This window comes from Trematomus bernacchii, unplaced genomic scaffold, assembly GCF_902827165.1.
Source record: "Trematomus bernacchii unplaced genomic scaffold, fTreBer1.1, whole genome shotgun sequence".
Classification (NCBI taxonomy): Eukaryota; Metazoa; Chordata; class Actinopteri; order Perciformes; family Nototheniidae; genus Trematomus; species Trematomus bernacchii.
This window is the reverse complement of record NW_022987593.1, coordinates 7,842,004-7,862,431: the sequence shown is the minus strand read 5'-3', so window position 1 is coordinate 7,862,431 and position 20,428 is coordinate 7,842,004. Positions and strand designations below refer to the sequence as shown.

Genomic DNA, 20,428 nt, shown 5'->3' with positions numbered 1-20,428 from the left:
TCACGACCGGATTCGAGCTCTTTAAATCTCGCGTTGTTACCGTCCTTCCTCCTCTTTCACTCCCTGTAGCCAACATGGCAGTCGGCAAGAATAAGAGACTGACCAAAGGAGGCAAAAAAGGTGCCAAAAAGAAGATGTAAGTAGCACATTCTCACATCTTTACACTAAACTTGCTTTGTACAGTCACTGTAGTTAATTTGGTGAAAAAAATCTGAAGGATGAAGCAGATATTAGATGGATGTCACCGAGCCACTGTGCTAGTCTCGTCGTCACCGGCCTCTGTGGCGCTGGATGAGTTGAAACATGCTCTCTCCCTTGTAGTCGTCGCCTTGCTTTTCTGTTATAATTCAGTTGATTAAGTCAGACTTATGTATTTCTTATGCGGGGCTAATTAAATCTCACAGAGCTCTGTCAGTTTAGCCGTAGAGCTGAGGTTTGTAGTGATATTTGCTAAAGGCTACTACATGTTAGCATGGAATTAGCCGACCAATATTAGCTTACCTATCAACATGGCAGCTAAACGCCAAATATTAAATGTTATTTCATTCGGATAATAATACTGCAGGAAATAACCGAGTGTCTTAGCGATATCACAACAACGTTAAGGGTATTGCCAACACTGGTGACCAAATTAAATGTAAGTAAATCCTCCACGGTGCTTACGAGAATAGTGTCCTTTGCAGTGCGTGCTTAGCCGCTAAGCTAACCGTGAGTGTGGCATTTCGTTTGTGACTTGTTAGTGGAAAATGGTTTGCTCTAAATGCTTGTTTCTTCTCTCCTGCAGTGTTGACCCTTTCTCCAAGAAGGACTGGTATGATGTCAAGGCACCAGCCATGTTCAACATCCGCAATATTGGCAAGACCTTGGTCTCCAGGACTCAGGGAACCAGTAAGTCTATGTGCATTAGCATGCTGCTGCCTCATACATTGCTGTCCCATGCGATCTAAATAATTTACCAAATTGGGATCAATAAAATATCTATCTATATTTGGTTGCAGGATGCATGAGACCAGTAATAATACATGTAAGAGTTGTATAGACTTTAAATCATGTTTTAGGTATTCTTTCACTCCTACATATTCTCTTTTTTTAATTCTGTGTTTTTGCCACCCCCCAGGAATCGCCTCAGATGGTCTTAAGGGACGTGTGTTCGAGGTGAGCCTTGCTGATCTGCAGAACGACGAGGTGGCCTTCCGCAAGTTCAAACTCATCACCGAGGATGTCCAGGGCAAGAACTGCCTCACCAACTTCCACGGCATGGACCTCACCCGTGACAAGATGTGCTCCATGGTCAAGAAATGGCAGGTAATGATCATGGGTTTTATGAGAAGTACGGCATGGGCTCCAGAAAATGAATGCCAAATGCATTTTTATTTCACCTATATTCCTCCTCGTATGCTTGAGATTCAATAACTAGCCAGGTTAATCCTTTCTGCAGTGTAAGGTTAATTGTCAGGTCTTTATCATTTTAATAAAAAGCACAAGGATACCTGCACCATGTGCTGTGCATGTATGGATAATGGCTGAGTTGACCAAACTATTCATGTTGCGTTTAACCTTCTAAAACACAGCTAGGAGAGTCCATCAGCATGGAGGCAACGCTCTGTCCATGTAAATACTCAAGGAGCTCACAATAAAATCAATACATCATTTTGGTTGCTCCTGAAAATGAGGAATGTATTTTCACGTGCATCTTTCTAAAAATTAAATATTTTCAAAAGTGAAATGAATCCAAACACCAAGTGAACAAGAGGTAGCTAAACGTGTCACATTTGGCACTTTTAGCTATGTGTGCCATGCATTTGGTTTTGACACGAGAACCACTACTTGGATACCAAGTTAATGCAAATATCTAAAAGACTACAGCAGGACCATTGGCGCTTGAGACAAAATGGTCCGGTTTGCGACAGAAATGTCAGCTTACAATTGACCGACTCGATTCAATAAAACAATTTGGCAAAACTAAATGTAAACTACATTTTTAAATGAATATTTTTCACTCTTTTAAAAATGAATATCAAATAGGTAATTTTAGCTTCTTGCTACCAAAACAGTATCCAAACTGGTAGTGTTTGAATTAGTTGGGATTAAATGTTTCTTTTTTAACCATGGTATCTGAAAGGTATTCAGACTTGTGGACTTTTACTAGTATAAACTACTTCATTTCTGGTATTGTGACAATCTCAAATTGAAATGTGACAGTTGGGGTAAACATGTTCCCTTTTGAAGTGTACCAAGGATTGATTTTGTTTTTCCAGACCATGATCGAAGCCCATGTGGACGTGAAGACCACCGACGGCTACCTTCTGCGTCTGTTCTGCGTGGGTTTCACAAAGAAGCGCACCAACCAGATCAGAAAGACCTCCTACGCCCAGTCCCAGCAGGTCCGTCAGATCCGCAAGAAGATGATGGAGATCATGACCCGTGAGGTCCAGACCAACGACCTGAAGGAAGTCGTCAACAAAATGTAAGTCATGTGTAGATTTTTCTTTTTAAATAAAAAATGGTCACACCCTTTTTGAAATGTTGATTCATCTTTGCATGTTTATGTTGAGCTTTCAACAGTGGTGATTAAATTGCTTTAAAGTACAACTTGTCAACACCCTTTAATATCTTTGGTTATCATAGAGAAAGTCTTGATTTTTGAATATAAGATTTGTAGCATTTCTCATATTGTCAAGATGGTGGTATTTTGACAAGTTTCCTTGTGTTTTCTAAGAAAAGCCAGTTTGTAGACTGTTATTAAATATGTTGTGTATTTTGTTGTATTGCAGGATCCCTGACAGCGTTGGTAAGGACATTGAGAAGGCTTGCCAGTCCATCTACCCTCTCCATGACGTCTACGTCCGCAAGGTCAAGATGCTCAAGAAGCCCAAGTTTGAGTGTAAGTTACACACAGCTTTAGCACTGGTTGTGCCTCTGGATTTTCATTTTCCACCACCTGTGGGAACGCATGATGAAAAACTGTTTCGGTCCCAGATGATCGCCTGATTATACCCATTGAGATCACCTGATGTTCCCATACAAGGAAACATGTCATTTTCATTGATTGTATGCAAGAATGGACTTTGTTTGCATTAGTTGGACTGGTTTCCAGGTTATGGGGGTTCATTTAAAATCTTGAATGGGTTTGAGGCGTGATGGGTGAAACATCCTTCCAGCATCATTGCCGTTTCACTTCAAACATCCAGTTGCATATACTGTTATCTTGTCTATTTTTATTAAAACGTTTTTTCTGTTGCAGTGGGCAAACTGATGGAACTCCACGGTGAGGGCGGTGCTAGTGGCGCTGTTAAGACCTCCGCTGACGACACAGGCGCCAAGGTGGACAGGGCCGATGGCTACGAGCCCCCTATCCAGGAGACAGTCTAAAACACCCTGACAGATTTAATAAAAAATGTAAATGACCAACATACTGTTGCTCTGTCTTGTGTTTTTGTTTATATTGTAAGAAAAAGGCGTCTTAAAAAAATAAATGTAATCCAATAGCCCTGCAAAAATATGGTGTTCAATTAAAGACTTTGCATCTAGAATACCCCAAATTTGTAATGCTATAAGTTATTTTGTACCTCCATCGGACGAAATATCCAGTAATTTGAGAACACATTAATGGCGCCTCAACCTAAAAGTCCTTGCTTGGCAAAATGTATACTTAATATTTAATCAAGGGGGTGAACATGTTAATGCAAATCTAAGGGGTTATTAAAGTAAAGTTGTGCACAGCCTGGCTTGAGATGGTATTACAAATCTTGTTGAATGGTTTTCCCTTGAAGTGATCTGACCTTTGAACATAATTCCATCCAATAAAGTTTCATTTCACATCTTCAAATGTTAACCACATGTTACAAACAACCCAGTAGATGGTGTTAAAACAGTTGAATCCAAAAATCATCAGTCGGGTTAACTTGGTATATTTTATAACATGATAAATTATTTAGTGAACACTTCATTTTAAGCCTAGGCAAGAGATTAAATACTGCATTTCAGTTGGACAGTTCAGACTTCAGCAGCTGGGAACATCAGTCCTCAGATCTCGTCTCTGTTTTGTAGTAGGAAAATCACATGGCACTATCCCAGAACTTGCAAATAGTTTTTAGGGGCCAGGGCCCGTTTCCCTCTCAAGTCACCCAGGAACCATTCGTCATCAACAGACTCCAGACCAGTTATAATATCCCCAGCCTGAGGAAGAAAAATAAGTGAGCGGTTATTCAAATTGTAAGCTTTGTACAGATATTTTAAAATGTGTTCTATTTATGTTAAAGTGCAAGTAAACAAAATCACTGTACCTGCAGAGAGAGTTCCTCATCACAGTCTGATGCGAAGTTAAAGAGAGCTCTGGCTCTACTAGCCCCACTCTGCTGGTTATTAGACGACTGTGGGCCTGTTGAACAAAGCATATTATACATTTAATAATTTATATGTTCGTTGAATGTGTGTTTATGTATGCAAGTTAGAGCAGAACTAGTTAGTAGATAAGGCGATTGACATAAAATCTGCAAATATTTTGACAACTAGTGTATTGTTTAAGTACTTCAAGTACAATATTCAGTTCTACAGTAGCTGGGGAGTATGTGTTGCTTTGCTCTTTTACCTATTAAATACTAAACTTAAGAATCTAGTCAGACCCAACACGTAGTAAAATCCTTGGAGGCACATTTTTGGCCCAAACTATTCATCTTGAAATAATTTGGAGGGTAGATAGATAATTAAAACAATAATTATTTGTTGAGGCTATACCAATATTTTTGTTGTTCGTCAATGTGAAATGCTACAATACACCTTTATTTTATAAAGATAAAATAAAAGTGGGTTTAATGATTTGAATGAATGTGTGACAAAATATTTTAAGAGTAATTCTTTTCTGATAAAACACTTATCATTGCTTTTTTTGTATTAACACCTAGATGCTTAGATTAATATGAGCAACCAATAATAACTACTTGAGATAATAATGAATTTAAGTAAGTCATTTTGTCAAACCGATCCTGTGAGAGCTTCATACCTGAGCTGCTCTCAACAAAAGCCCTGGGGAACATTCCCTCTCTGCCGTTGATCCGACCGCAGCTCCACTCAGCGTCAACGTGCCAACTGATCAGGATGCTGTCGCCCAGCTGAAACGACAGTTCTCCCTCTGTCTTCCCGTCAAAGTCGTACAGAGCCACGACCCACTCCTCACCGGGCTGAGACACCTGCAGAGGGAGCAAGACAAGAGAAGAGATTATATATGTCTATAAGAGATCTCAATATTGAACTGGGACGAACATTAATCTCAGATTCTTTGTTTTGCATCATCCTCTTTGATGTTTCCGTTTATATAAATATTTGTTACCTGAGCAGGTTTGGCAACTTCAAGGTGCTTACTCGGAGAAGCAGCCATGCCTGTTGAAGAACATGGCGTATAGGTTACTAATAGTAAAACAAATATACCATTCAATCAGGGAACACCATTTTAAAACAGAAGAAATCTGTGTGCACACTTTGAGATAGTTAACGGCCTGGTTTCAGCCCTTTATGCATGAGTGGGTCGAGACCTTTGGTAAACAGCTATTTAATGAAATAGAAACAAGCACAAATTCCTGACATGCCACAGAGGGCAACGCAAGCAAACATAAAGCAAACAAATGGATTAAGGCTCTTCATTGATAAAAATAGCTAATTTTATTGAAAGTGGACCTATCATGCTATATTTAAAAAATATATTGTAGGGCCATACCTATATAAAACATGTCTGTGAAGTTCTTTTTTCAAAATACCAAACAGATCACCCATTGTAGCCATCCCTCATACTGCTGAAACCCCTCTTTTGAAGCCCTGATAGAGAAACGCGGATCTTGGGTCCTTAGCTTGAAAAAAAAGAAGAGGAGGCGGAGCTAATGCCTGATCAGAATTCTACCTGAGATAAAGTTAAATTCGGTTGTGATAAAACGCCATCCTGTTTAAACCACGTCAAGGATTATTTCTGAAATAGTATGGAGCTCAAATGCTTTTTCTCTTGCAGGTTTATCACAAGGTGAGTTCTTTTTTTATTTCCTGCTTTTTAAAACACATGTGCTCTTCAGTACAGGTTAGCTCTGAGTGTTAGCGAGGCTTGCTAATGTAAACAAAGACGAGATGACGTCTAAAACACGTCAGGCATTGTTTCTGATAGCAACTTTCTGTGGGTCCGCCGACGTCACAGCGGATGGACACGTCAGATCGGATGGAAATCTGTATCCGCTCGTTGTACACCCGTTATTAAAAGATTTGGGTACGGAGGAAAAGAGAGAGGGTTTTATTTTCTGACGCTGCATGAGTTCCCCGACGCACCGGGGACACATATTTATGTATAAAAGACCTCACAAAGTGCATTTTGCATGATAGGTCCCCTTTAGGGATGAAGAGGATAAAAAGCTTCTGAAGTGTAGAAATTCCCATTTCACGACTCTGACAAGTGTGTTATATTATTTAAACTTACTGCTGGTAGTCAAATCAGAACACAGTGAAAATAATTAATTGATTCTCACCAGGCAGTGCTATCCTGATGGACTGTCTCTTCTGCTGACTCGGGGGTGGAGGCAGATCTTCAACGACCTCTACAAAGTTCAGAGGGAAGACACCAGACGTGATGCCAATCTGTCCCCGAGCCCAGTCCTCTCCAAGGTACGCCTTCAGCTGGATCACATCCCCCTCAGAGAACGACAGCTCTTGACCGCTCTCCCCCTCAAAGTCGAACCTCGCCACACATCTCGGACCACTTTAAAGTAGGCAACATTTCATATGGCAGGTTAGTTAATCAGGGTAATTTGTGCAAACCATTTATGAGGTATGTCCCAACAATTCTGGTCAGATTTTCCACTGCCATGATTTTTAAAGTTCCTTGTGTGTCCCACAAAAAACAACAACGATTAAAGCTTTATATTGTCCTTAATTATGGAACATTAGAACGGTTATGCTTCGACAGTACCTGACTGTTGCAGATGGTTGCCGTGCTTTCCGTTCTGGTTGGGGTTTTGGTGAATTTGACTATTTTGAGAAATGGTAATAACGTGTTTTAATTCAGGAAATCCTATTGTAAACATCTCTAAATTACAAGCCTTGTTGTTACCAAAGATGACAATAATTATGGATTTCAATGGTTACAACTTACCAGTATATTGACATAATTGGCTGGAAAGAAACCAGTAGATCCCCTACAAGTGCCTCTGTACCAATCATTGTCCACTATCTCCACGTTGGTCACAACATCTCCGGATCTCAGACCCAGCTCTCCTGCACCCTCTGTGTGTGCAGAAGAAACACCTGTTTATGGCCTCATACACAAAATCTGAACGGCTCAAATCTTCCTGGATAATTTTCAGTTAGCTCGTATCTATATTCATAAATAAACATTCATAGTAGTTTATAATTAAAGTTTGACTTTTTGAAAAATACTTTTTTATATATCCTATGAATGCATTATGAATCTGGAGTTAGGATTGCTGTTAGCCTAGCCTAGCATGATGTGTAGTAAGGAGAAACAGCACACCTGGCTCTCTCAATTGCAATAAATATCATAAATCTTTATTTTAGGTTTCTGCTCATGAATTAACTACAACAAATTAAGTAAATGTTAATTTTGAGCTTTGGAAGTGTTATCAGACAGCCCTTTCCTTTTGCTTTTAGTCTTCTGCTAATTTAAGCTAATGGTCTCTTAGCACTAGCATAAAGAAGGAAAGCACAGGCAAATCCTCACTCTTTAAAGTTAAAAAAAATCATTCTTCCCATTGATAAGCACACTTAACAAGCTAGGTATAATTTGCTTAATCCGCATTTGCATATGTTTTGTAATTTTTGAACTGTTTCTGCTTCGTGTCTTTTTCTAAGATAAGCTAAGTGCTTTCAGGCTTTTGCTCCATACATAGACAACACATTGACATGGGGGATATCAATCTTTTCATTTTACTTTTGGCAAAAAAGCCCAGAAGTGTATTTTACAAAAATATGAAACTATACTTTCAATATGTTGTATAGTGTTATTGTCCTATGTTAGCCTGCAGCAGCTCAAATAAAAGATGTGTCACCTGGAGTGAAGTCATGTTTGGCCTGCACTTTAAGCTCATAACTAGCTCCACCTGGACCAGCTGGACTGGCAGCCTATAGCAAGATAGCAAAGAGAGGTATAGGTTAACGTATCGATCACTGAGCAAGACAGTCTCAAGTATTAGACATATGCATTTACTCATAAATGAATAACAAGGTACCTGTGGTTGGGATGTGTGTGAGACAGAGGAAAGAGGAGTTATGACCTTCATGCAAGACTTGTGCGCTCTGCCTTTAGTTCCTCCAACTTGGCACTCAAACATATCGTGGTCAATCTCCTCCAGCAGCAGAAGCACTTCATTTTTCTATTGAAAAGGACAAGAAAGGTATTCAATGTTACTGAATTAACCAAGAACAAGCCACTTTAGGTTAATTTGCACTTGTATGTGAAAGCAATGTGCAAAACAGTAAAAGTATTTAGATACCTGAAATGAGAGTTCTCCTGTATTACTCCCATTGTAGTCGGTATCAGCAACTCCATGAGGAAGTTCAAGCTGTTGAACGAAATCAAAAGGTAAACATGTGCTCATCAAGTGGTAATTTAAACTTGATGATTTGTGCAGTGGGAGTTCTCTCACTGTGTATTTGTTATATAGACGGTGGCCTGGGTTGGGCCTTGGAGGTAATACAGGTCCCTTCCTCTGGGGCGTCTGGGCCTGGAGTTGAGGTGATGCTGAATGGGACCGACCTGTGGCCTGAAGGCTGGGAGGGGGAGGTCTCCCTGGGCCTATTTTGGCTGGCGGTGGGCGAGGTGGGAGGGTTTTGCTTGAAGTCAGCTTCCTGGAGAGCACCATTAGTACAACACAATCGTCAAGTTTTTTGTTTTAGTTTAAAATGAATGGTTATTAAGTTAGGCAACAAAAAAAAAATTATTTTTCACAAAGCTACCTTAACAAGAATAATTCAATAAAAAGAAAAAAATATAAAAAAAAGTTGTAAATTAATTAATTAATATATTTTTTTATAATAAAGCAGTAGATTATTTGAATTTTACTGTTAGATGTTCTCCATTTACTCACCGAGCTGGTAGTGATGGATCTGGCCCAACCTGTAAAGACCCCTGCAGAAGAATTCAATTGTGCATTTTAATTGCCGCTAAATCACAGCCTTCAGCACTGGAAACCATAGAAACCAGGCTACAACACATAGCATTCAACCACAGCTAGCTTTGACTCAACAGCAGGAAATGTGTCCATGGGACTACAATAATTAATTTTGTTTGTAGAGGGCAGAGAAAATGAAGCAGGTAAGCTGCGCAGCTGATAGACAAGACAAACCGGATTGAGAGACACTTCAAGGAATCAAAATGTGCCACGTCTTAGATTATGAATAGATATATATAAATAGGACAACACCTTTTAATATGACTATGACAAGGATACAGCACAAGAAATCATACGTTTTGTGGAAACCTTTAACTCTTCTGAGGTGTTCAGAGGTTTTTATGATGCACAAACATGTATAGATGTATTTCTATTTTATATATTACCTTACTATCTTCAGTCTGTGACCATGAATGCTAATCGAGCTTAAGTGGGATGCCATTCTTACCTGGCGTAGTAGGGGGGGCTGGCTTTGTCTGTGGTTCACTGAGGTGTTTAGAGAGCCTACGGGCTTCTGAGCAGGAAGAGGAGGGGGACTGTCCTGAAAGTTATCCGACACTGAAGAGAAGAGATCTGACTTTACCAAAATATACTGAAAACGTGTGCTCCAAGTGTTATTGAAATACAAACATAAGTAGCGATGGAAAATATCAACTATAAATCATTGTGTTTTGATTTCATAAAATACTGCTAATACCAAAATGCAAATGTCATTTAATAAGTTATCTTATTTTGACAGTTATCATGTTTGCTGTACTGCACATAAGAGGGTCTCACATGAACCCGTTTTGCTGGGGACCCTGATGGTGGTTGGTCTCCGTGTGACACTTGGTTTGGCAAAAGAGCCTCCATTGCTATCCACAGTACTTTGAGGCCTGACTGGGCGATCTGAACAAAGAGACACCTGAGTATACATATTTTTTATATCACTCACTGACCAAAATGTAGATGCTCAGGAGCAATTCATTTAAAAAAATAGTTTGAAATTAGGTAAGATTATCTCATCCAATTAGTCTATCAAAGGGAAGAAAATAAGCATTTCCAAAATTGTTGGATTTCCCCAACATTTGCTTGTTATATACATTTCTAATTTCTTGAGTGTGGTGGTTTTTTAACACTCAGAAAAGCCAGGTAATGGGCATTCATGTTTAATAAAATAAAACATATTTTTACACATTTGAACTTACACAAGATCTTTTTTCGCGTCTGTATTTTCTTAGTCAGTTATTTGCAATGACCACTGTGTTTAGATTTAGGCTATTGTTGTGATAAAACACATGATTAATCAACAAATCAATAGATAAATGTCTAATAAAAGTATTCAATGGATATACATTTGTCTAACATTATATACATCTTATGATAATAAAATGCTACTCACTTGTTGGGGTGTCCACATACGCGTTCTCTGTGACCAGGGCGGCAGAGTTGTGGTTGTTGATGTTAAGATTGGGTTTCAGAGGCTCCTTAAAAGGCTTTACTGGAGGAGTGGGGGGAACTGTTGGAGAGTCCTCTTCAAAGACATTGTTGGCTCTGGTCAACACAGACGGACGTGAACTTTTCAAGGCGGACTTGCTGAGTAAAGTCTCTAGTTCCTCTTTTAAAGCTAGATCTGCTGGTGTTTTAGGGGGCTGAGGTCTGGGGGATGGTGTTGGGATTTGGGGGATAGTTGATACGTTTTGATAGTCATTGACTAGTGGCTCACTGTGGCTCAACTGAGGTTTGAGAGCCACAGAAGGTTTAGCAGCAACTGGAGGTTTGATGCTCGCCCTCCGGGGTAGAGGTTCTGGTTTGGCTGGTTCATTTCCCTCCTCTGAAGGGGTCTCAAAGGCCTGGATCCTGGCCCGGATATTGCGTTGACTGTGGTTGTTGTTCATCTTGCTACCAGCATCCTCACCTTGTATCTCCTCGTCTGATTGGTTATCAATGTCACAGCTCTCCTCACACTCCGCAAAGACCTCCAATAACTCCTTTAGATACTTATTAGAAGAGACCACTTCTGCATCAGAGTGAATGTTGTCACAATGTTCACTGATCTTGACCAAAGTCTGAACTTTGACCTCCTGCTTTCTGGGTTTTGTACGAGGAAGTGGAACGGGGCGTTGTGTGAGTTCTGAGTCTGAATATGAAGCAGTTCCAGCATTGGCAGAGAGATGTGTTGTAGGATTATCCCAGTGAACAGTGACTGATCTGCTGCAGGTGTGAGCCTCGTTTGGCTGCTTTACATCTGACTCACTTTGGTCCTCAGTAATTGTTGATACTGCAGTATTGATTCCAGTCTTCTCATCGGCGGGTGTAACACTTTCAGGGAGTGATTCTCTGTCCACTGGTTTCGGCAGTGATGGCCTTGGTGGCTTTTGTGGCTTTTTACCTGGAAGGAAATGTAATAGTTATAAAAAAATCATAAATATATAAAAATGTTTTTCATTTGATGACAAAGAAAAATTGTTTCATTTAAGGATGCATGATATTTCATTTTTTCCAACTATATTTACCCAATGCTGATATACGCACGTTTGTCTAATTGCAGTTTAGTTGAAAATTCAATTCCCAATTAAACATATAATCATGCCTGTTATTGTGATGGCCCACTGGCAGATATTTCAGATTAGGTTACATATGACACATGCGATATCTAATGTAACACATTGGACTGTTACATCAGAGGAAATGTTCATTTATGGCCGATGTTGATATTTGATTTTTAAGACTTTATCTGCAACAAAATTATGTTCAAAAGATTATGAAAGAATTACAACTATATGTGGAATAGAAATAAACTGAAACCAATAGATTGGTAGTCATTTAGCTTTTCCATCACCATCGATGTTTCTCCTACACCTTACCTGTGGATCTTTTCCCTGCTGACTTTGCAGCAGCACTGGAGGTCTCTTTCCTCACAGGTTCAGTCTGCGTGGCACTTGAGGAGGTGCAGGTGGTCCGGCGGGGGGCTGCAGTGGGCTTGAAAATGTGCTCCTCATGAGTCTTCTCTTGAATCACCTGGTCATAGGACGGTGGGGGCTGAGTCATGAAAAAGAGAGATGTTCACACACTGACTTGAATTATCTTCCACTATGGCATATTTGAGTATGCTACCTGATGAGTGCAATAGGATGATTTAGTTGCAATATATTATAATGTACTCGACACACAATTATGACATTTTATCAAGGTTTTCATCATTCTCCTACTTTTGGCTAACACATTTTCTGGGAAGAAGAACTTTGAAACTCTGACTTAAGCTCTGCTAAGAACTACTGCACAAGGCCTACCTGGGGGACCGCCTGCAGGCCGGGGGACCAGCCGGACTGAGGAGGACGAGGGAAGAGTCCAGATGTTCCTGAGAACCAGTCGTTACTGGCCAGAGGTTCTGCTGAGACGATGGTGATCTCTGGGCGCCTGAAATACAAACCAAACCAAATTAACCTAATGCACCTCAGAGATTCATAATTTATCATTGAACTGGATAGATTTCTTAGACCAGCTAACAATGTGCAATGTTCTTATTACTATTTGTAACGCAACATGCATATGCAACATAATTGAGAAGCAACATGTCTGCACCATAGTGAAACTTCATCAGCGATTATAAAGTTCTCAACTCTGGATTTTTTGTTTGAAATACCTTCTTTCTCTGGTGGGATCACTCTGAGAGGTGGTTCTTGCTGGGAGGGAAGGAGGAAGAAAGATCATATACATGATTTGTTATAGATTTCCCTGCTTTGTTCCACACTTATGTAACATCTCAAATGAAAAATATTTTACAAAAATCTTCAGAGACAGTGAGCCAGTCCTAACGAGGCCTAGCCATACCGAGCGAGGCCGAGCGAGGCCGTGTAGTGGAAACGCGCCATAAGGGTTCACTTCCATTTGTCAAACATGTGAAAAACTGAATTTTGTGATCACTTCTCTGAGGGAAAAAATTACCAACTTTCTTATTTAAATCATGGTATAATTTTAAAATGTTAAAAGCGTGGTCAAGCAATTTAGTAAGGTTATCTCAAAATGTCAGTGAAGGGCAGTTTGTCTAACTTACTTCGTTTGATAGCAGCTCGTATAGAAGACAAAGGCCCTTGGCTGAAAGAAAGTAGAACAGGAAGCACATTTATCATTAAGGTGTGGGGCCACACGAACGAGAGCAGTATCATACCTTTGTGGTGACTAATTTGATGAAAGGAAATCTTTTCACGTTCCTCTGAGCTGACTTTATACTGTTGTTGAAGAAATAAGTAAAATATTTCAATTCTATTTATCTAACTAGCAAATCAATTCTAAAAAGTCTACATATTCATCACAGGATACAGTTAGGCACACTACATAGTGCCATTTAGTTTTCAGTATGGGACCGATAAATGCCAACTGAGAAACATACAGTTAAAGTGACACGTGAATAGATGCAGATGGAATGAAGAGAAAGAAAAGAGCAGTTAAAAAGTTAATCTTAGTAGAAATTGAAAGTGTTAAAATGTTAAAGGTGTAAACAAATGAACAATATACATAGAGTAGAGATTATAGCTTAATGTATGCAGAAGGAGCTCAAAGCCTTCAAATAAAACTCTAAATCAGGTAAATTATTGCTCACTCTTTTATCTATTCATATATTCATTTATGTCACAAAAGAAGAACATTGGTCAAAATGCTGCTCAGTGGAAATCCACTTACCTTAAAAAACATGGTGCCCAGTAAAGGATACCACTTCCAGGTAAACACTACTCTACACGAGACCTCTCCACACAGCCAATGATGTTTGTCACAGTTTCATATCCTCAGGCTGTTAAACCCTCAATGAGTAAAGATTATTTTCTAATCCTTAAATGGCATCGCTTCACACCAGCAACATAATAGGGATCCCATGTCTTTGAGCTTTTAAAAGTGAAGAGATTAAACTGTTGTGATACTCTGAGCTGACAGTCTCTTTACCAAAGCTGAATTCTCTTGACAGTGGAGGCAGGCGCATCATTACCGCACAGTGCTCATTAAGGACCACTGCAGGAAGCTGATGTCAACTATCTGGGGAAAAACATACAATGCTCACCCTCAGCTCTATAACACATGGTTCATTTCATAAAATAGCTAAACTGTCAACAACAGGATCTTAAATTACTAATCTTGAATAATTCCATTGAAGTAAATGTCTGTTAAATCACTAGATATCACCAGATAAGATATGACAATGCTGAAGGAGCCCTTGCCTTTGCATTGTTATGAACGGGGTGACTAGGGCGATATTGATCACAAATCAAAAGCAATGATCTCTGGGAAGCAAGTTCCAAAATCATCCTTTCAATGAATGCTTGTCACTGCTATACATAACAATAAGGTGATATTTAGGTCTATTACTTTGATGTGATCATAAACTATGCTTTTTCATTATGTGTCAATCTCTATTAGGCCTCAAGAGCCAGTGAGGAGGGTTTACTATCATACATGTCTGTAATAACCTAAATAAAAAAAGGCAGCACAAAGTGTTTGTCCCAACGGTGACCCCCTGTGAGTCAGTGAGGATAGATTAGTGTTTTGTTTAGTCCATTCACAACCTCCCCAGCATCAGCAGATCTGACTGTTAGAGATAGTGCTCTGTTTCCGTCAACAGATACCGATTGGTGAAACTAGTGGAGAAATATGACATACCTTGAATGATCTGGTTTGGTTCTTTCAGGATGATCTGAAGAGGAAAACAGAAAGGATTTTAAAGCGATGTGTTGCAAGAAAAAGTAAGAAAGAAAATGTTATCTTTCATAAGCAACATAGTTTCAGTCATTGTAACATCTACATACTACTTGCCTGCTACCATTTACAGTCTGGAGTATATTAACTAGAAATTCAAGAAGCATAACTTCACCAGCAGGATCAGCAATTACATCTAGATGAACCAGTTATTCTAAAGCAGCGGTGCCCAAACCTTTCCCCTACGAGGACCAACACTGAAACTCAGTGGAGGGACACCGGCCAAGAGCAAACACTTCTTAGGCCTATATTTTTATTCAATTGTTTAGTCTCAATTGTTTATTTGATTAAAATGCCTTTTGTCCAGATGTCACTGTCTCCCTGCTTTTTTTCTTGCCTCATTTGTGTCAAACTGACTTCCTGTGCAAAGTGTCTCTCTGCCTGCCGAGCTCAGATTATGAAAAGTTATTAATAATTGAGGATCCTACGTAGTTAAAATGCAAAAATAAAGCAGAAAAATTGATTTAAAGTGCAATTTAATTGAAAATGTTTGTTAGAAACATCTGGCGGGCCAAGTTGAACCTTCAAAGCCAACTTTGACAGCAGCCCATACTTTAGGCAACCCTGGTCTAAAGTTACACATTTAAATTGAACAAGAAATTAAGAGCATGTTGTCATTACTATACATTCCCTTATGTTTACATTTCCCCCATTTACATTAAATATCTTTTATCACACTTAATACAGTAGATAAGGAGAAAGAATAATCCATATTCTTACCAGATAGTACACAACAACAAACAGGTGTACAAAACTATTAAACATTGAGCAATATAACTTCACAAAACTGCATTCTGTATAAACATAAACAGATAGTGTGTTGTGTCAATGTGACTATATAACAATAATGCCGGTATGAGGGCAGCTGAAATTATAGACATTATATGGAAAGTCAGTATTGAAAGGACAGATATTTATACAGATTTTCAGAATGTTAAACCGGGCTAAAGTGAAACTAGCTTTCCCGCGTGCTGCGGCAGAAACACACAACACACTTACTTATATTATTTCCTGTATCTTTATGGCAGTTGCCTATCATTCATGTCTAACTCAAACACCCAGTGGTAAAGAAGCAAACCCAGTCCATTGGTTAACAGCTATAGGATAAGAACAAATATCAGTGCAAACAATGTTATCTCAAGGCTTTGTTTGTCATTGTATTTTAGTGTAAACAAAAAAAGAAGGCAGTGGTTGAAGTCTGCATTGTTGTTAATGCCTTGAGCCTGAAATCATGACCTCGTTGGCAGACAAATGCACCTGTCACACCTGTCATTTGTTATCTGTGAGTGCCACATTGCTACTGCCTCAAGTTACACTTTAACAACATGTGAGAACAGTTTCTGTACTGTCACTTAATGAGAAAAATGTGTTTTAGCAACTGGCAGGCAAAGGATTAAGCTCCGTTCCTACCCCACCATTTCCCTATAAATATGCAGTCTATTTACATGAAACAACAGGTGACTTTACTGTCACGTATGCATGTGATCTGCTGCTGTCCTCTCTTGTGATACTAAGTAATGTTCCTACCTGTTAGGAATTACAGGAATAAATACAAAATCTTCAGCATCCAAGAAATAAATCCACCAGGATCCTCGTCTAATCGTGACGAACAGCTTGACTGCAGCCGTCACACACCCACCGACAGCAGAGAGGAGAAGGAGGTTCCTGTGATATCTCAGCTCTGTGTTCACCTGGCCAATCTCCTCAACTGGAATGTGGTCATTCAGGAAGTGGAGCCTGTGCTACACGACAAAGCACCGTCACTGTCAACTGCAACTGGTTTACCTCCACTAACCTCGCAAAGTCACAGCCTGGAAAATCATTTGAATAAAACCTAAACTTATTTAGTTTACAAATTGAAAAATATTTTTATTTAAGTGCACCTGCCTCCTGGAACAAATTACAGCACCACTACCAATCAATTCACTCATATTCTTGGGCATTCAAGAAACTTGTAATTGTTTTAACATAACTGTATTTTATTCAACATTCAACACTTTTTTATGTTTTCCTTTTTTTAGAAAACATATTATTTTATAATGGTTTGACATTTTGTAGTTTTTTTTCAGTTTTTCTTTTCTTTGTTTTTAGAATTGACTTAATATGATTGTTAATGTGTCACTCCTCTATGATCTCTCAAGTTCAAATAAAGGTTGAATAGTTACAACAATACTTAGGAACTGCACAATTAAGATACTGAAGTTAATAAAGTAGAAAACCTGGTAAAAAGAAAAGTCTAAATACATGACCCATAACAAAAACTACAAAGTATGAGGAAACAAAATAATGATAACAGAAAAATATTTAGTCCAGATTTTATCTTGTGGGAAAAATAGTTTTCTGCACCTCATTTAATGACACTACATCATGTAGTTGCTGATATATTTTTATCAGAATCAAAGTACTTGAAACCAACAAACCATACCACTGACGGCCCATCAAACGAACCCCCCTGACCCCCTGTGTAAACGGTGCACCTGTTAAATAGTCTTATATAAATAGCTATTTACTTTTTGCCTATAATTTACCATCCAAGCTCTTATTCATCCATAAAACATTCATCTGAGAGCAATACATTTAAGAAAAAAAACCCTGTCAGATTACTTGACCAATCACCTGAATAACTTATAAAGTTTTTGGTTTAATTTCTAAACATCATACATCCCTTGGTATGTGTGTGCAAGTGACAGATGAAAGCACAGCACACACACACACACACACACACACGGGAGAAAGCTGCTGAGGTGACTGGATTCCCCTCACTCACAGCCGCTCTCTCTGAACACATGCGGACATTACTCAGCACAGCAGCAGCAGTCAGAGCAGCTGGGGAGGCTGCTGCAACAAAGGGAGGGGCAGAAAAACAATCTGAGTCTGAGGGTCTTCAAAGTTCATACTCTAGCAAGGAAGATATAGACCAATAAAGGCAATTTTTTTGCCTTTATTGGACTTTATCCGTAGTGGCTTTTTCCAACATGCATGGGCAAGTTTACTGATTCAACCAGACTAACAGGGTTGTTATTGAAAGATGATTAATCATTGGTGGAATGTAACTGATTATCTTTACTTAAGTGCTGTGCTTAAATACAGTTTTGAAATACTTTTTTGTTTTATGCTACTTCATTCTACTTCACTACATCTCACAGGGAACGGTTCTACTTTACTTTATAGTCCACTAGAGTTATTAGCCACTTAGGTTGTACACATACAAACATGATATGCTTATATATGATGGAGTACTATAATACACATTTAGTAGTATACTCAGTATTTAAAAGTGGCTACACATCGACTAACTACCTTTAAATACTTGTATATTCATTTGTTAGAGGTAAAACAGAATGATACAGTATTCTGTAATAAGATAACATTTTGAAAGGAGACATTCTGCATGATGCGCATGTTTACTTTTGATACTATAAGTTCATGTTGCTGATAATACTTCTGTACATTATGAATTCAGTGTTTTGACTTGTAATCAAGTATTTTTAGACAAAGTGATTAGTACTTTAACTTAAGTATACTTCTTCCACCATTGTCATGACTAGAAAAACAAGATGGTGTCATGAGTGACTTCATGAGAAGATTAAATGGTGCCAATACAGACAGGTGATTCACAGTGGAAACTACCAGAAATGGTGTCTGACTAAATAATGAAGGCCACAGGTGTCGAAAACGTATCGTATTAAATAATTATTCTGAAAGAACGGAAAACTACATCAAGTACAGACAAGAACAGATTTTCATGATGCAGCAGCCTGAAATTCACATCCAGACAGCTGGTGGGGGTCAGGGTGTGGTTGGGTGGGGTGAGTCTGAGATCAAATACTGGCTGCAGATATCTGGGCAGGACCGGGCAACGGGTGGTTGGAAAAATAAGTATTCGCACACTGGAGGAGATAATGGGCGAATTTCTGACTTAGACCTAAGACACTTTCAGTACTTGAATGTGATGCAGCTGAATGAAAATTAAAGCCTGTTAGTTCAATAAATCACAGGCTGAATACTGACTCAACCAATCTTTAAAAACTATGAGGAACAAAAGGGAAGCTTCCTCTAAGTGACACATATTGCTATGAGGTACATGTATGCAGGCCAAATGGAGGAAAGGTGAATGATGTTACTGTAATATGGAGACATACAGGTTTTCAGTTCTGTTGCTAGGGCCAATTACTCTAAACACTTACAGACACACATAATTATTTTACTGAGAAATCCATCAGTGGTTGATTTAATGACACTTTTACTTCATGGAGATTACAGGGATAACGTGACACAAGATAATTAAATGTGCCATTATGTCATGGCAAGTTGTCTTAAATGTTACAAAACACATACATGTTTAGTCTAGGAGACCACCAGAACTTGACAACCAGCCTTACTGCTTTATACATAAGATGTTTGTGTCTCATAGCAACTGAAAGACTACCAGATGCATCAGAATGCAGCTATTGACTACTGGTATTGATATTTAAAGTTGAAGATATTTTAAAGCATGTTGATGATCAATACTGAATATTCACCCAGTGTGTGTCATTCCATAATAAACACATTTTTAAAAGGTACATATGCCTATTTGTCTACAATCCATGACAGTACATGAATGGAGAAGTTAAAGGGTATGCCTGAGTTTTTGTTTCTAGCACTTCATCAAGTGAAGCAGACTTGTCTTTATCCAGGTCTTTATGCTATGTATTCAAATCAATGTTTGTTTTGCTTGTTTTTTATTGTTCCAGACCTCAATTGGTTTCGATTCATTTCTATGAAACAATCAAATCAAATCAGACTCTTGACAAATAACGTGACTTTGACAAAAAATAAATGCAAACTTGAGTTTCTATATGGTTGGTTACACAACTCAACTAAGTTTCAAGAGTGTTCTAATTGATTTTTATTTTCTATATAGATAAATAAAAAACGTGGATGCCATGGGATGGTAGGAAATAACACCTACGTTTGTTAAATGAGATGACATGTGAAGTAAAAAGGTGATTACTTTCGGATAGCGAGAAAAAACACTGGCATGTTCTTTAAAAAAAACATTAAACTCGGTTTAGGAAAATCACAAAATGTATTGAATGTGTAACTTCGCTTAAAAGTCAAAATCACATGTTCGACAACATGTTTTAATAACAAAGTCACCGTTAGATGATTGAGGAAACAGATTTGATGTCAGCCTGTTAACATTCCCAAACAAACATACCTGTTGCCTGGCTCCGGATGTCCCGCGCACCCTCGCCCTCTGCCTCACCCCGGACTTCAGCCATCGATAAAGGTCGGTATAAAACAAGAGCTACTTTCCAGGACTACTTTATTATAATGTAGCGGTGTTCGTCCCCACGGTCGGTGTATGTGTCCTGACCACTGGAGGTGTCGGTGTCCTGCCCACAGCAGCTCTCTGCCCGCAGTGGGTGGAGGCGGTGCCGCTCACCGCTGCAGGACCCCCACGCACACTCATGCGTGGGACTGTAGTGAAAGTAGGATTAATTAACCCTCTAAACAGGGAGGACATTGGACAATTTAACACCTCAATCTATAGG

At 39.0% G+C, this 20,428-nt stretch overlaps 2 protein-coding genes and 1 non-coding gene across 6 annotated transcripts; 2 read left to right on the top strand and 1 right to left on the bottom strand.

Annotated features, from left to right (window-relative positions):
- rps3a (ribosomal protein S3A) lies at window positions 1-3,415 on the top strand. The gene is made up of 6 exons (XM_034130527.1): window positions 1-136; window positions 785-888; window positions 1,118-1,305; window positions 2,259-2,467; window positions 2,775-2,884; window positions 3,245-3,415. The coding sequence occupies exons 1-6, from the start codon at window positions 75-77 to the stop codon at window positions 3,370-3,372; spliced, it is 801 nt and encodes a 266-aa protein (XP_033986418.1). The 5' UTR covers window positions 1-74; the 3' UTR covers window positions 3,373-3,415.
- On the top strand, window positions 2,949-3,018 carry LOC117482412. Its single transcript, XR_004555864.1, has one exon. It is a non-coding gene; the product is annotated as a small nucleolar RNA SNORD73 (small nucleolar RNA).
- A 485-nt stretch (window positions 3,416-3,900) lies between the features above and the next one.
- sh3d19 (SH3 domain containing 19) lies at window positions 3,901-20,244 on the bottom strand. 4 transcript variants are annotated; one of them, XM_034130523.1, is made up of 21 exons: window positions 20,092-20,244; window positions 14,793-14,826; window positions 13,198-13,238; window positions 12,787-12,826; window positions 12,434-12,560; window positions 12,008-12,182; window positions 10,543-11,532; window positions 9,939-10,049; window positions 9,610-9,719; window positions 9,078-9,118; window positions 8,637-8,838; window positions 8,484-8,552; window positions 8,220-8,363; window positions 8,040-8,112; window positions 7,127-7,257; window positions 6,944-7,002; window positions 6,504-6,733; window positions 5,330-5,379; window positions 5,003-5,189; window positions 4,287-4,381; window positions 3,901-4,179 (listed from the first exon to the last, which is right to left on the bottom strand). In XM_034130523.1, the coding sequence occupies exons 1-21, from the start codon at window positions 20,153-20,155 to the stop codon at window positions 4,069-4,071; spliced, it is 3,084 nt and encodes a 1,027-aa protein (XP_033986414.1). In that variant the 5' UTR covers window positions 20,156-20,244; the 3' UTR covers window positions 3,901-4,068. The 4 variants fall into 4 exon arrangements, with proteins under 4 accessions (XP_033986414.1, XP_033986415.1, XP_033986416.1 ...); XM_034130524.1 differs by having other exon boundaries at window positions 12,008-12,161; XM_034130525.1 differs by lacking the exon at window positions 20,092-20,244 and adding an exon at window positions 15,921-15,942.
- Between the last annotated feature and the right edge of the window lie 184 nt (window positions 20,245-20,428).

Bases quoted from the DNA above. Each gene is read 5' to 3' on its own strand.
- rps3a (XM_034130527.1), top strand. From the start codon at position 75: ATGGCAGTCGGCAAGAATAAGAGACTGACCAAAGGAGGCAAAAAAGGT. The intron at 1,306-2,258 runs GTAATGATCATG...TTGTTTTTCCAG, and splicing joins CCATGGTCAAGAAATGGCAG to ACCATGATCGAAGCCCATGT. The intron at 2,885-3,244 runs GTAAGTTACACA...TTTCTGTTGCAG, and splicing joins CAAGAAGCCCAAGTTTGAGT to TGGGCAAACTGATGGAACTC.
- sh3d19 (XM_034130523.1), bottom strand. From the start codon at position 20,155: ATGGCTGAAGTCCGGGGTGAGGCAGAGGGCGAGGGTGCGCGGGACATC. The intron at 9,119-9,609 runs GTAAGAATGGCA...ATTCTTCTGCAG, and splicing joins AGCCCCCCCTACTACGCCAG to GGGTCTTTACAGGTTGGGCC. The intron at 8,553-8,636 runs GTGAGAGAACTC...TTCGTTCAACAG, and splicing joins GTCTATATAACAAATACACA to CTTGAACTTCCTCATGGAGT.